This window comes from Eutrigla gurnardus (genome assembly GCF_963514095.1).
Source record: "Eutrigla gurnardus genome assembly, chromosome: 4".
NCBI classification, from domain to species: Eukaryota; Metazoa; Chordata; class Actinopteri; order Perciformes; family Triglidae; genus Eutrigla; species Eutrigla gurnardus.
Window position 1 is genome coordinate 26,193,637 of NC_139918.1, and position 13,573 is coordinate 26,207,209.

Consider the following 13,573-nt stretch of genomic DNA (forward strand, 5'->3'; position numbering starts at 1 on the left):
CAACGACGGAGGCGGTCTCATGGTAATTACAATGTGCTTCACTATTTGGTGGATCTTCGGTGAGCTGCCTTTGAACAGTTAGATCCCAGTCGATTGGTTGAGTTCTCCGGAGCAGACCCTGTGGGACGCCACTATTAAGTAGTAAAACTAAACTAAAATACTGATAATGTGTTATGAGCGACACTATTAAACCACCTTTTACTGCATTATTACTGTAAATGTATTGCATTATTTCAGCCAACATATAACACCACTGAACCTTAATATTACGAAACATTACCTCTGACCCTGTGCTGTGATGTATTAGTAGCGGGGGGTGGGGGTTTTGAATTCATACCATCATGTGCTCGTTAGAATAAGTGTCTTTGTTCTTCTGTGCTTTCTGTTTCTGCTCCCCCTTCATTTGTTTTCCTCTTCTTGAAACGAGAACGTGATTTCTCGGCGCGAAGACTCAAATTGTGCACAAAATACGAAAACACACTTCAAAAGATAGAGTTAGTGATATTCCATATTGTGTACCTCATCGTATTGGACCTCACATATCTCCCTCTGGAGCTTCATGTTTTATCCCCCCACATATGAAGCCTAGGTAACCCACCCGTCCACCGAAGCACGACACCACCTGGTGGTCCTCGCCAACAACTACACACACACTCTGATGTGTCAAATCATTGGTGTTCCTCTTTTAAGTCCGTCAACATCCACACAGTTGTTTTCAGTTCATCTGACTGACTGTTTGACATTTCCCTCGGGATCAAATCCAATCTATCTATCTATCTATCTATCTATCTATCTATCTATCTATCTATCTATCTATCTATCCATCCATCCATCCATCCACCCTCCCATCCTTCCATCCATCCACCCACCCTTCCATCCATCCATCCATCCACCCTCCCATCCTTCCATCCATCCATCCACCCTCCCATCCTTTCATCCATCCATCCATCCTCCCATCCTTTCATCCATCCATCCATCCTCCCATCCTTCCATCCACCCATCCACCCTCCCATCCATCCACCCATCCATCCACCCTCCCATCCTTCCATCTATCCATCCTTCCATCCATCCATCCACCCTCCCATCCTTCCTTCCATCCATCCTTCCATCTATCCATCCTTCCATCCATCCATCCTTCCATCTATCCATCCTTCCATCCATCCATCCATCCTTCCATCTATCCATCCGTCCATCATCCATCCATCCATCCATCCATTATCCATCCATCCACCCTCCCATCCTTCCATCTATCCGTCCATCCATCCACCCTCCCATCCTTCCATCCATCCATCCATCCATCCATCCATCCATCCATCCATCCATCCTTCCATCCATCCATCCATCCATCCATCCATCCATCCACCCTCCCATCCTTCCATCCATCCATCCATCCATCCACCCTCCCATCCTTCCATCCATCCATCCACCCATCCATCCATCCACCCTCCCATCCTTCCATCTATCCATCCATCCATCCACCCTCCCATCCTTCCATCCATCCATCCATCCATCCATCCACCCTCCCATCCTTCCATCCATCCACCCTCCCATCCTTCCATCCATCCACCCACCCTCCCATCCATCCGTCCATCATCCATCCATCCATCCATCCATCCATTATCCATCCATCCACCCTCCCATCCATCCATCCATCCATCCATCCATTATCCATCCATCCACCCTCCCATCCTTCCATCCATCCATTCCCGAGTCTCATGTCAGACTTTGTTGAACCCGTTAGGGTGGGTATAATTACCCCTCTATCATTCTTATTGGTCCATAAAGACCTCTGACCTAATAAAATCCCATCAAAGCTCCAGCCCACCTACAACCTCAGCGGAGGTCGAATCGGAATAACTTGAAAAAAATCTGTGTGGGTATAAAGAGGCTTTAAAAGATTTGAATCTTCAATGGGAATCAAAGAACCAGAGACATGACGGGAAGTCAGTGAGAGACAGAAAAACCCCGTCGTGGCTTTTTGTTCTTTTCATGGGATTTTTGTCACCAGCAATAGAAATATGGAATAACACCAGCTTAATCCTTTAAAACAGGCGTTTGCACAGTTTGAGACATAACGATGAACGTCACTTCTTCTCACTCGCCGCCACAACAACGTTTAGAAACCCCGGTATCTAGGCTGGACTCGGAGGTGAGAGTGACCTCCACATGTGTAAGAAACATCAACATTCACGAGGCGACACCGTGGATCCCCTCGGGTCATTCTGACTCGTCCTCGGTGTGGGCGGGGACACCCTCTCCCTCGGGTTCTGATTGGTCCTTGTTCAGCGGCGGACTCCCCCGCTTCAGCTCTGTGTGGTCCGGCTCGGGGGTGTGTCCGAGGGGTTCATAGTCACAGGCCAGCTCGGACTCCTCGGTGTGGGAGGGGCTGCAGTCAAACGTGAACTCCGACGGCTCCTCGGTGAACGACGGGCTCTCCTGGAGCACCAGCTCCGACGACTGACTCGACACGTCGCCGGGGCCGGCTTCAAACTGCAAATTCGATTGGTCCGTGAAGTTGATGGGGATCTCTTTGTACGGGAGATCAGGCTGGTCCTCCACGTCTGGAGGGTTGGGCTCCCGTGGCAACGAGAGCCCCCTGTGGCGGATGCACAGCTTGTGTAGCTCCGTTACCTCGGACACGCTGGTGGTGTTCCCGCTGTCACGGAAACTGGCCAACGGAGGGCGCACTTTTACTCCCGTCACCGTCACCGAGCCCTCGATGGCCTTACGGAGCTGGAGAGCCGAAAAAACAGAGAGGCAAAGAAAGACAGTCGGGGAGAGAGAGTGAGCATTACTGATCATATGCACAGGGTTCCTACACCTTTTACCAAAATAAAATTCAAGCACTTTTCAAGCATTTCAAGGTGCATTTCCATGCTTTTCCAGCCCCTTCCAGCTGTGATAAACTCCATATTTGTATCAATCCAATGGTCAGTATTCAGTCTACTTATTACTTGTTCATCACATTAAATGAGATGTTATTGTCCTATAAACAACCAACATGATGTTTGGAGACAGCTTTTTACAGAAGGACCACAAATGAAAGGAAAACTAATTCCACTAACAGATCCACAGAAATATAATCACCAACTATTTTCATCATCTGTTCATCATCAAAAGTCATTTTTCATGCAGAAATGTCAGAAAATGCTGTTTTCAGTCCCTCAAATATGGAGATCTTCTTTTCTCTGTTCTATCATATATGTCATCACACAGAACACACATTTCAAGCACTTTTATCTAAATCCAAGCACATTTAAAACCTTGAAAACACCACACTACAATTCAAGCGTTTTCAAGGATTTCCAGCACCCGTAAGAACCCTGTATGTAGAAGGGAACAAAAAGGTTCAAGGATTGAAAGAAGCACATGCACACCTCTTTGAGGGAGACCACTCCGACCAGACGTCCCATGCTGGTCACATAGGCGTGATCCAGACCCAGCAGAGAGAAGATGGTGTGGGTCTGTGGAGGAGAGGAGAGATGGGTCATGGCCTGGAGACAGACTCATTTTGGATCAGGGTTATGGAAATTAATGTACCAGGATCATTTTTGCCACTTGAGATTGTTACTTTGTTACATTTGCTCTAATTGTTTGATGTGACAGGATAGGAAAAGCAAAAAAAGGGGGAAAATAAGATAAAAGAATATAGAAACACAAAGACAAAATGCTAGAATATCAAATATAATGCCAGATATCCTCCCCATGTCTCCCTTCTAGGGGGTTAGAGAGGGATATCTGTGATTTTAAACTATCATTGCTTCAATATGCTCAATACTGGACTCTGTCAAATGTGTCCTTTGGTAACCTGAGCAGCTGGGTTATTCTCTCCATCTCGTACATTTTCAGGACATTTTGAGTTGGCCTGCATTTTGTAAAGCGTCTTGTTTGTGTTCATTCGTCCACTTCTAAAAGGCCATATGACATCTCATAATGAGGAAAACAGGCCAGTTCAGTGTCAGTGTTTCACAGCGTGTGTTTTTTTAAATACCTTATGCAGAGACGTTTGCTCCACCAGCTGGAAGGGAGCGGGATCAATCTTGCAGTTCTTGAAATCCACCGGCTCATCGAGCTGCTGCTCCTCCCACTCCGCTACCTGCAACGAGAAGGAGGACAAGACGGTGAAACGTCTCAACGTCAAGTCAATAAACCCAGTTTTTTGTAGATATTATATTTTTTCCGTTTGTGTTTGGGTCTCACGTCTGATGGATTCATGCCGTCGTCCACTTCAGTGGAGTCCTAAAAGACAAAAACACATTTTGTCCCCGGTTATACACACTGTGTACTCGACGTAGCACGGCGACACACACACACACACACACACACACACACACACACACACACACACACACACACACACACACACACACACACACACACACACACACACACACACGCACACGCACACACACACACACCATCAGGGCGGCATGTGACATGTAACATACAGAGCTGTAACCCCAATCAATCACTTATATTCTGGAGTTTCACAGGTAACAATATCAGTAAACACCAACGACTTTAAAAATCAAGCACTTTAAAAAGTAAACATGAAACAGATTTTCCAAAAACACACAACGCCACCACCACACGCACGACGAGCATTAGCAGCCGCACACACATTTGGTTTCACACCGATGTCGAAAAAACGACGCTCGCTCTATCTGCAAAGCCACTCTGACGCTCCGACCGGTGCACCACAAATATTTTTGGTCCAGCACTCACTTGAGCGCGTGTCGCAAGGCAACGGTTACTAAGCAACAGTCTCTAGGCGGGCAGACAGTCTTACCGCCATGGAGATCCTCACTCGTTTGGGCCTGTCCTGTGTTTTGTCTGGAGGAGCCGGCCCAGCCGGGCTCTTCCAGGAGGGGGGGGGAGGGGGGAGGTTGGGGGAGAAGGCATCAACACACACACAACGTTAACAAGAGCATCAGCCAAACGGGACAGTTTTATCCCCTTTTACACGGCGTCACTGCAACATTGGATCCCGGTGTGACTTCCACCGGAGGAGGGAGGGGGGAGGGGGGGGGGGGTCCCGGTGATGTGAGCACAATGTTGCTGAAAGGGTGCAATTAGTTCAATGCAGACGAAGGCGAGGGCACACAATCTGATATGAAACCTCAGTGTTCATACAACATTGGATGATCCACACACTGCCAGAATAAAGGCTGTTTTTACATTTTAACATTTTTGTTTAGCAGGTTAAGTTTCCTTTAAATGTCCCCTCAAGATTAATTGACAGTATTTTAGTTTCTAGTGAAATGCCTCAACAACTGGATTGATTGATTGATGACATCAGGTGGATTTGAAGTCGTCTAATAATTTTGTTTAAGACCAAATATCTGTAAAACCATCAACCTCGGCTGTACTTTTGTTTAGTGCTAATTAGCAATTAGACATTTTCCCCCTAATTTTGTCCTATAAAGACATTTATGTCAAATTTTCATGATTATCATATGAACTCTTGAGAATGTCTTTTCATTTAGTTCAACTGTGAGTGCAAGTGTAAGTTACTGGTCAATAGAAACATTGTGGGACAAAGGAGAAAATTGTTTTAGACAAAAAAATGTCAGAACCACGGGAATGTTTAAAGCCAAATCTTACATCAAAAGGAAAATAAACACATTTTCCCCCAAAGTCTATCCCAACAAAGTTGGTGTCTCTGTAAACTTTGCAATCCCTACGAGCATTAGAATAAAGTTTTGTGTGTTTGAACAACCAGCAGTGTTAAAGGTAGATCATGCATTGCTAAAAATGTAAGCAAAAAAAAATGCTATTATGTCAGGTGTTCAAAAAACCCATCTGACTGACGGTGGATGTGCTGTGTAGTGAGGAGGCAATGACTCACGGCGCTTTTTCAAACAAAACTCCCCAGCATGAGTGCACAAAGGAAAACCCTGCTGCCCGTGGGTGGATCCTGCCCGTCAGCAGGAGGAGGAAGGAGGAAGAGGAGGTGGACGGCGATATGTGTGGACTATACAATACGTGGCACATTCACACAGTACACTTGCACCCACGCATGTATATATGGTATCCTTCTCTCTTTCTCACCTCCAGCAGATCCTTGTCTTGGTCCGCACAGGACAGCGTCTGAGAGCCTGAGAGGAAAAAAAAACAAACAAAAAATCTTGTTTTTTATTTGGATTTGAAATCTGATTATTTAGTTTTTTCTCTGTGTACAGTATTCGACTTCAGGGTTGCTTTGTGTATTTGTTTATTTAGGATAAACCCCTTGAGATGCATCATCTGGTTTTCGTACACAATTACTACATAATAACAGAGAAATTACAGAAAAAAGGAAATAATAATACATTTGAAAAAGAAAAGAGATTAAAAAAAGTTCAATACAACAACGTACATACACAGGCAAACAAAACAACAACAACAAAAAGACATTCTAAACATTACAACCACTAGGTGGCCCAGAGGCCAAGAATAGATTAGAACATCGAGTAGATCACCAAATACAATTAGTAATAAACATTAGATATGAAATATCAGAAACAGCTGATGACAGGGGCTGCTTAAAGCACGGAGATAGATCTCAAAATAGATATGTGTGTGTGTGTGTGTTGTTGCGGCGCTGTAAAGTACGTACTGTTTGGCGTCTCCGTTTCGCTGACGGCAGACACAGTTTTCAAGGCGGATTTCAGAGGAAGTTGAACATTGGAAACCACCGGGCTGAAGGAGGAAGACTCCTCTGTGGAGATCTACATGGAGAGTATATTAACAGAGGAAGCCACGCACAAACACACATGCACACACACACACACACGTCCACAGGAAACACGGGCACATGCACGTACACAAGGACAGCACAGGTAAGGGCACAGACGACAGAGACACAGAGGACACGTGTTAATGTGGAAATAAAGCACATTTAAGGAGTCAACACTTACCATGTTCCGTCCGTGCCTTTACCTACTGCTACATGCTTCACACATGCTGTGCCTGATCTACTTTTAAAGCAAACCCCCCAGCCCTGGCGCCCCCGGACGCCTCACACCTGTTGGGTGCTCACCAGGAAGCGGACCGCTTGGCGAGCGCTGGCGTTGGAGGCGTTGATGTGGGTGTTGGAGCAGGGGGAGCTGGGCGTGCTGTCGGTGGTCAGGCTGGGCAGCGGATCGTGGGTGCCGTTGTCCTGGGCCAGCAGGCGGAGGTACTCCAGCCGCCGCTGGCGACCCAGCTGGAAGGACAGCAGCGACTGGAGCTGCAGGCGCTCTATGGAGCCCAGCAGGATCATGGAGTCTGGAGGGGGAGGAAGGGGAGGAAGAGGAGACGAAGCTCACAGAGGTCACAGTGGAACATAAAACCACTGTTATGAAGGGGCTGTGTCAGCTTCAATAAGCCGTTTAGAGTAAAACTAATATATCAGCCCTTTAAGAAATCCTCCCTTTAGGAAGGTTACACTGTTTAAATGGCTAAAAAGAGGTGTGGATTAAAGTTATTCAACCTGTGATGCTGAATTATATTCTGTGAGAGTAAAAGGTGTTTCTGATATATTTAGTCTACACACTGACACAAGGAACAAGCTTCATGAAAATAGGATTTATTGTGGGGTTAATTAATTAAACTGCAGGTTGACTGAATGATCATTTTGAGATGATAATAAAACTGATAAACCATTGAGTTATTTATCCTGAATGGAGAGAATATGTATTCTCGGTTACTACAGTTGTAGTTTCTAAATGTTTTAAAGGGATTTGTATAAAAACGTGTTCATATTCCGGAAGTAATGCATTCATCAAAGTATCAAGTTGAACCCCTAACTTACCTCTGGACTCAACCAGGGCCAGTGTTTTGAGCTGACCAGTAAGCAGCATCTCCTGCAGGTCCCGATAGCAAGAGTTAAGCGTGATGAAGCGTACGTCCCTCACCATGATGTCCTCCACGCGGATATTGTACTTCCTGAAACATGGGAGGAGATGTGGATGCAAAGAGAGGGACGGAAAAGCCATCCTGAGCATGAATTGTAAAACAAACAGGCGGGTAGACTCACTCGTGGTGCCCCATGCCCAGCTCGGGCAGATAAGGGAGTTTCTTGATGCGGATGATGGAGTCGTACAGTGACGGTTGGAGCGACTGGGCCACGGCGTTGGCCAGGATCACGGCAATCATCACAGGCAGGATGTGGGAGATCTGACCGGTCAGCTCAAACACAATGACTGCTGTGGATACGGTGTGGGTGACCGCTCCAGACAAGGCTGCAGCACCTGGAAAATACCAGAAAAATATCTTTAAAACCATTTACACTTGGTTAAAAGAGGATGATTTAGTGTGTGATCAGGCATCTTTTTATATACAGGGTCCCTACACCTTCTCCAAAGTCAAATTCAAGCACCTTTCAAGCATTTCAAGGTGCATTTCCATGCTTTTCCAGCACCTTCTATGGTAAACTCCCTCTTTGTATCAATCCAATGGTCAGTATTCAGTCTACTTATTATGTCACTTGTTCATCACATTAAATGAGATGTTATTGTCCTCTATACAACCAACATGATGTTTGGAGACAGCTTTTTACAGAAGGACCACAAATGAAAGGAAAACTAATTCCACTAACAGATCCACAGAAATATAATCACCAACTATTTTCATCATCTGTTCATCATCAAAAGTCATTTTTCATGCAGAAATGTCAGAAAATGCTGTTTTCAGTCCCTCAAATATGGAGATCTTCTTTTCTCTGTTCTATCATATATGTCATCACATAGAACACACATTTCAAGACCTTTATTTTAAATCCAAGCACTTTTTAAACCTTTAAAACACCACACTAACATTCATGCGTTTTGAAGGATTTCCAGCACCCATAAGAACCTTGGATATAGAAACAAGGATAAATGTGCGTCTGTGTTACTAATCAGAATAGAGTTTCCAATCCAAAGCATATTTTCTGCAGGATGTCATTCTAATTCAGCACAATAACCAGTGAGTTACACACCGTGGCAATTTTGTATTTTTATGGAACGATTTCCTATTTTACTCCGGTCCAAAAACGTGAAGTGGAATCCATTTTCATCAGTCACCTTCCATAAGCTGGCATGAAGTGATAAATATGGATGCAGCTTTGCAGCGAGGACGACTTCAATCCCATGCGGGAAAAGTGGGCCAATAATTATGAAGGTAAAGTTACGACCCCGTATTATGGACAAAAAAAAGAAGAAAAAAAAACAGCGCAGAGAGGGGGGCAAAAAAACTAAAATAAATGAAAATAACTCACCGACTACAGCATAACCGCCGGGAACTATGGGATACACGCTGCCGTCAGCATGAATGCCATCAGGAAACATAGTTGCCATGATCTCCCCAACAAGTCTGCCAAATGCTGCACCTGTCCGTCACACACACAGATAGCGGTTGTTTAAAGGCGTCCATTCTCTTCACTGCAGTAGAAAACATTGGAAATCACAGTAGATCGTGCTCACCGATGAGAAACACTGGCATGAAGGCCCCGCATGGAACCGGCATGGTGGTCGCCACCGCCGACATCCAGAACTGAGACAGAGTGCCGAGTTATCAAACCATTCATGTGGTCATCAAATCCTCAACGTTTCCACATTGTGTGGACGGGCCCTACCTTCATGATGATGAAGAGGATGAGTGTGATGAAGACGTTGACCTGGGGGTGTTTCCAGGCGTGGTGGTGGCTGATGTAGTCGAACTCCTCCGCCACGCCCTGGCGGCACCACGTGCGGTTGTCGAACAGAGCGACCAGAGACTCGTGCTGCGTCAGCTGAGGACGAGAGGAGAAATCATCCCAATGTTTCTTACCCCACTGACCCCTGACCTGACCCAGACCTGCGTGGGAGGCTTCAAAGGTCGGCTGTGTTGAAGGCCCTGCAGCCTTGATCCCTTTTAAATTATTTTATTGTCAATAAATCCCAGGACTTCTAAAGGAAAATTATAGTAAAACAATAAAAATCGGTTTTCTGTTGGTTGCATTTGTTCAAAGATGTTTATCAAGCTTATATTTGTTTTGTTGTTTTGCCTTTGGGGGTTTAGCTCAGGAGGTAGAGCTCAGGAGGTAGAGCGTTTGGGCTGGCAACCGCAAGATTGCCGGTACGATCCTCGGCTCCTCCTAGCTGAGTGCCTGGTGTCCCTGAGCAAGACACCTCACCCTAATTGCTCCTGACGAGCTGGCTGTCGCCCTGCGTGGTTGACTCCGCCGTCGGTGTGTGAATGTGTGAGTGAATGTCAGTCATTCCTGTAAAGCGCTTTGGAGAAAAGCGCTATATAAATGAGGCCATTTACCATTTACCTTTGTCTTTATCCATATCAGGAAACATGGCAGTTATTGAACAGCTTATGCTAACGAAGAAGAGGAGAACAAAAATGACATTGATCGCCCCAACGAGTCCAGAGCATGGAAGCGTTTTCTCACCTGTCCTGCCATGAACTGGCCGAAGCCCGGCGGGAAGGTGAGCGTGGAGACCAGCAGGGTGACGAGAGCGGGATACACCAGTCGCCTGACAGGAAGAGATGGACTGTGGGGTCATTAATGGGTGTGCTTGTCACTCTGTACATGTACATCCTGATATCTGCTAGTGAGGATGGACCGACACTGACCCGACTTTACCGACACAGTCCAGTATCACGTTATAAATGTGACATCCAGACATTTTAAACACACGTTTAAGAGCACATTAGCAGGATTTCTATGCATCTTGAATATTTCTTTTGCATATTTGCTTTCTTGCCAAGAGTTAGATGAGATGACCTCTTAGTTACACCCACCAGAGAATTAGCTTAGCTAACAGCTCGCGTGGCTCTGCCCAAAAGTAACTTAATCCACCTACTTGCTGCTTTCCCCTACTTCCAGTCTGTATGCTAAGCTTAGCTAAACATCTGCTGGCTGTAGCTTCATGCAAACTGACTGTACACAGGGTTCATACACCTTTTCCAAAATTAAATTCAAGCACTTTTCAAGCATTTCAAGGTGCATGCTTTTCCAGCACCTTCCAGCTGTGGTAAACTACATATTTGTATACATACAATACTTGGTATTCAGTCTACTTATTGTTGCACTTGTTCATCACATTAAATGAGAAGTGTTTTCAAGGATTTCCAGCACCCGTACGAACCCTGCATACAGATATGAGCGGTATTGATCCCTGTCATTTAACTAATCGGCAAGAAAGCAAACACATTTCCCAACAACGTCTGTGAGTGTGAGACACATCGGGAATCGGATACTCACTTCCTCAGCAGGAACTTGTTAATAGTCTTCTGTTTCCTCATGCACTCTACAATCAGCCGGTTCAGGTAGACAAACAGAGCACCACCAAAACCACAAGCGATCCTGCAGACAGACAAAGACGCACCGTTTGGTCTGTTGGAGGTGAAACAGAAGAGCATCCCGGGGCAAAAACAAAACCAGCAGCTACACTGAACTGCAAAAAAACAATTCTCACTTTTCTGCGGCTCTTTGACAGGAAGCCAACCAATGTTCATTTCTTATATTTCTCCATTCAATAACGTTTTGGAATCAAACAAATCAAATTTGGCACACGACGATGTGGATACAGTTATGCCCCATTCCTCCAATAGAAAAAAAATCAACCTTCAGACTCCCGGCGTAAATGTGAATGTGACCAGGAGAGAGACTCGGAGTCTAGATCTTTTCAGCAAACTCAGGTGCCAAACTGCTCTGGGATCAGTTCAACGTGGCGTCAGTCCAGAGAAACACACACACACAAACACACACACGCACACACTCACCCAAGGATGGCGAATGCCGGCAGCTCCTGAAGGTCGAACGGGAAGTCGAGACGGAAACGGGTTTTGAAGAGCGCGGTGATGGTCTCTGAGGCAAAAAGAAGAGGAGATGTGGGGGCTTTAAATAATGTGATAAAACATTTTCAAATCACATTCTCTAACTTTATGAGATCTTATTTATGATCAATCCAACTGTTAAAAAAAAACAACAACACAAAGAAGCAAAATGACAAATGATCCCAGATACACAAACACAGAAAACTGTTTTTAAAAATGTGAAATTAGAACTTTGATATATAAATACCTTCCTCCTGGTTCCACACCGCCAGCACTCTGAATATGAACGCACTGAAGGTGGCGGCGAAGAAGCCCCTCCAGTAGTTCCTCACCGCAAAAAACGTAGATGTGACCTCGATACTAAAGAGCACCCCTACACCACACAAACAAACAAACAAACAAAGGCATTATTCAAGAAAAGGCTTGAAAAAACTGCATCACGATAAATCACCGAAATGCAAAAGTTTGAACATTTCAACGAAAGGTCAGCAACTCAGTTTGCAGAGGAAGATCGTGAGATACATAATAACAGCTACTTAGTGTTAATCAATTAAGATTCATCATCTGAAAAACAAGAACGCAAATTAGTTTGGATCAAAAGGGACATTTGGACCCGACAGAAGATCGAAAGAAAAAAGGTCACAGAAAACAAGAAGAAACATTCTTTGACGCATTCTTTGACGCATTCTTTGTGTATTTTTATATTCATATATTTATATTCTCTACATTTTTATATTTATATTTGTTATTTATTTAGAGACTAGAGACTCCAAACAAAGTTTTGTTGTATAACCTGCAATGACATAAAGATCTACCTACCCACCTACGTATCTATCTACCTACCTACCTACCTACCTACCTACCTACCCACCTACGTATCTACCTACCTACCTACCTACCTACCTACCTACCTACCTACCTACCCACCTACGTATCTACCTACCTACCTACCTACCTACCTACCTACCTACCTACCTACCTACCCACCTACGTATCTACCTATCTACCTACCTACCTACCTACCTACCCACCTACGTATCTACCTACCTACGTATCTACCTACCTACCCATCTACCTACCCACCTACCTACCTACCTACCTACCTACCTACCTACCCACCTACGTATCTACCTACCTACCTACCTACCTACCTACCTACCTACCTACCCACCTACGTATCTACCTACCTACCCACCTACGTATCTACCTACCTACGTATCTACCTACCTACCCATCTACCTACCCACCTACCTACCTACCTACCTACCTACCCACCTACGTATCTACCTACCTACGTATCTACCTACCTACCCATCTACCTACCCATCTACCTACCTACCCACCTATCTACCTACCCATCTATCTACCTACCCATCTACCTACCTACCCACCTACCTACCTACGTATCTACCTACCTACGTATCTACCTACCTACCTACCCATCTACCTACCTACCCATCTACCCACCTACCTACCTACGTATCTACCTACCTACCTACCCATCTACCTACCTACCCATCTACCTACCCACCTATCTACCTACCCACCTACCTACCTACCTACGTATCTACCTACATATCTACCTACCCACCTACCTACCTACCTACCTACCTACCTACCTATCACCTACCTACCTATGTATCTACATACCTACCTACCTACCTATCCATCCATCCATCCATCCATCAGATACAGTTAGACAGACGGACTGACCAAGATTGGCAACCGCTCTCCTGCTGGCGGGGTAAAATTCTCCTCATCTAATTATCCCGTTAATTATCTCCCATAATTAGACACCATT

General features: G+C 45.2%; 1 protein-coding gene across 7 annotated transcripts in view; it reads right to left on the minus strand.

Moving 5' to 3' along the window:
* Positions 1-1,664: 1,664 nt before the first annotated feature.
* clcn2a (chloride channel, voltage-sensitive 2a) overlaps positions 1,665-13,573 on the minus strand; it is a 32,677-nt gene continuing 20,768 nt past the window's right edge. For 4 of the 7 annotated variants that reach the window (XM_084008102.1, XM_084008098.1, XM_084008101.1 and 1 more), the window contains 17 exons: positions 12,020-12,145; positions 11,719-11,803; positions 11,198-11,299; positions 10,382-10,484; positions 9,578-9,733; positions 9,426-9,495; positions 9,221-9,331; positions 8,000-8,213; positions 7,775-7,908; positions 7,007-7,248; positions 6,599-6,710; positions 6,052-6,098; positions 4,790-4,858; positions 4,201-4,239; positions 3,992-4,096; positions 3,378-3,464; positions 1,665-2,733 (listed from right to left, as the gene is read on the minus strand). In XM_084008102.1, the coding sequence (XP_083864228.1) occupies positions 2,218-2,733; positions 3,378-3,464; positions 3,992-4,096; positions 4,201-4,239; positions 4,790-4,858; positions 6,052-6,098; positions 6,599-6,710; positions 7,007-7,248; positions 7,775-7,908; positions 8,000-8,213; positions 9,221-9,331; positions 9,426-9,495; positions 9,578-9,733; positions 10,382-10,484; positions 11,198-11,299; positions 11,719-11,803; positions 12,020-12,145 (2,318 nt within the window). In that variant the 3' untranslated portion in view covers positions 1,665-2,217. The remainder of the gene's footprint in view (positions 2,734-3,377; positions 3,465-3,991; positions 4,097-4,200; positions 4,240-4,789; positions 4,859-6,051; positions 6,099-6,598; positions 6,711-7,006; positions 7,249-7,774; positions 7,909-7,999; positions 8,214-9,220; positions 9,332-9,425; positions 9,496-9,577; positions 9,734-10,381; positions 10,485-11,197; positions 11,300-11,718; positions 11,804-12,019; positions 12,146-13,573) is intronic. The other 3 variants (XM_084008100.1, XM_084008099.1, XM_084008103.1) reach the window with 3 other exon arrangements.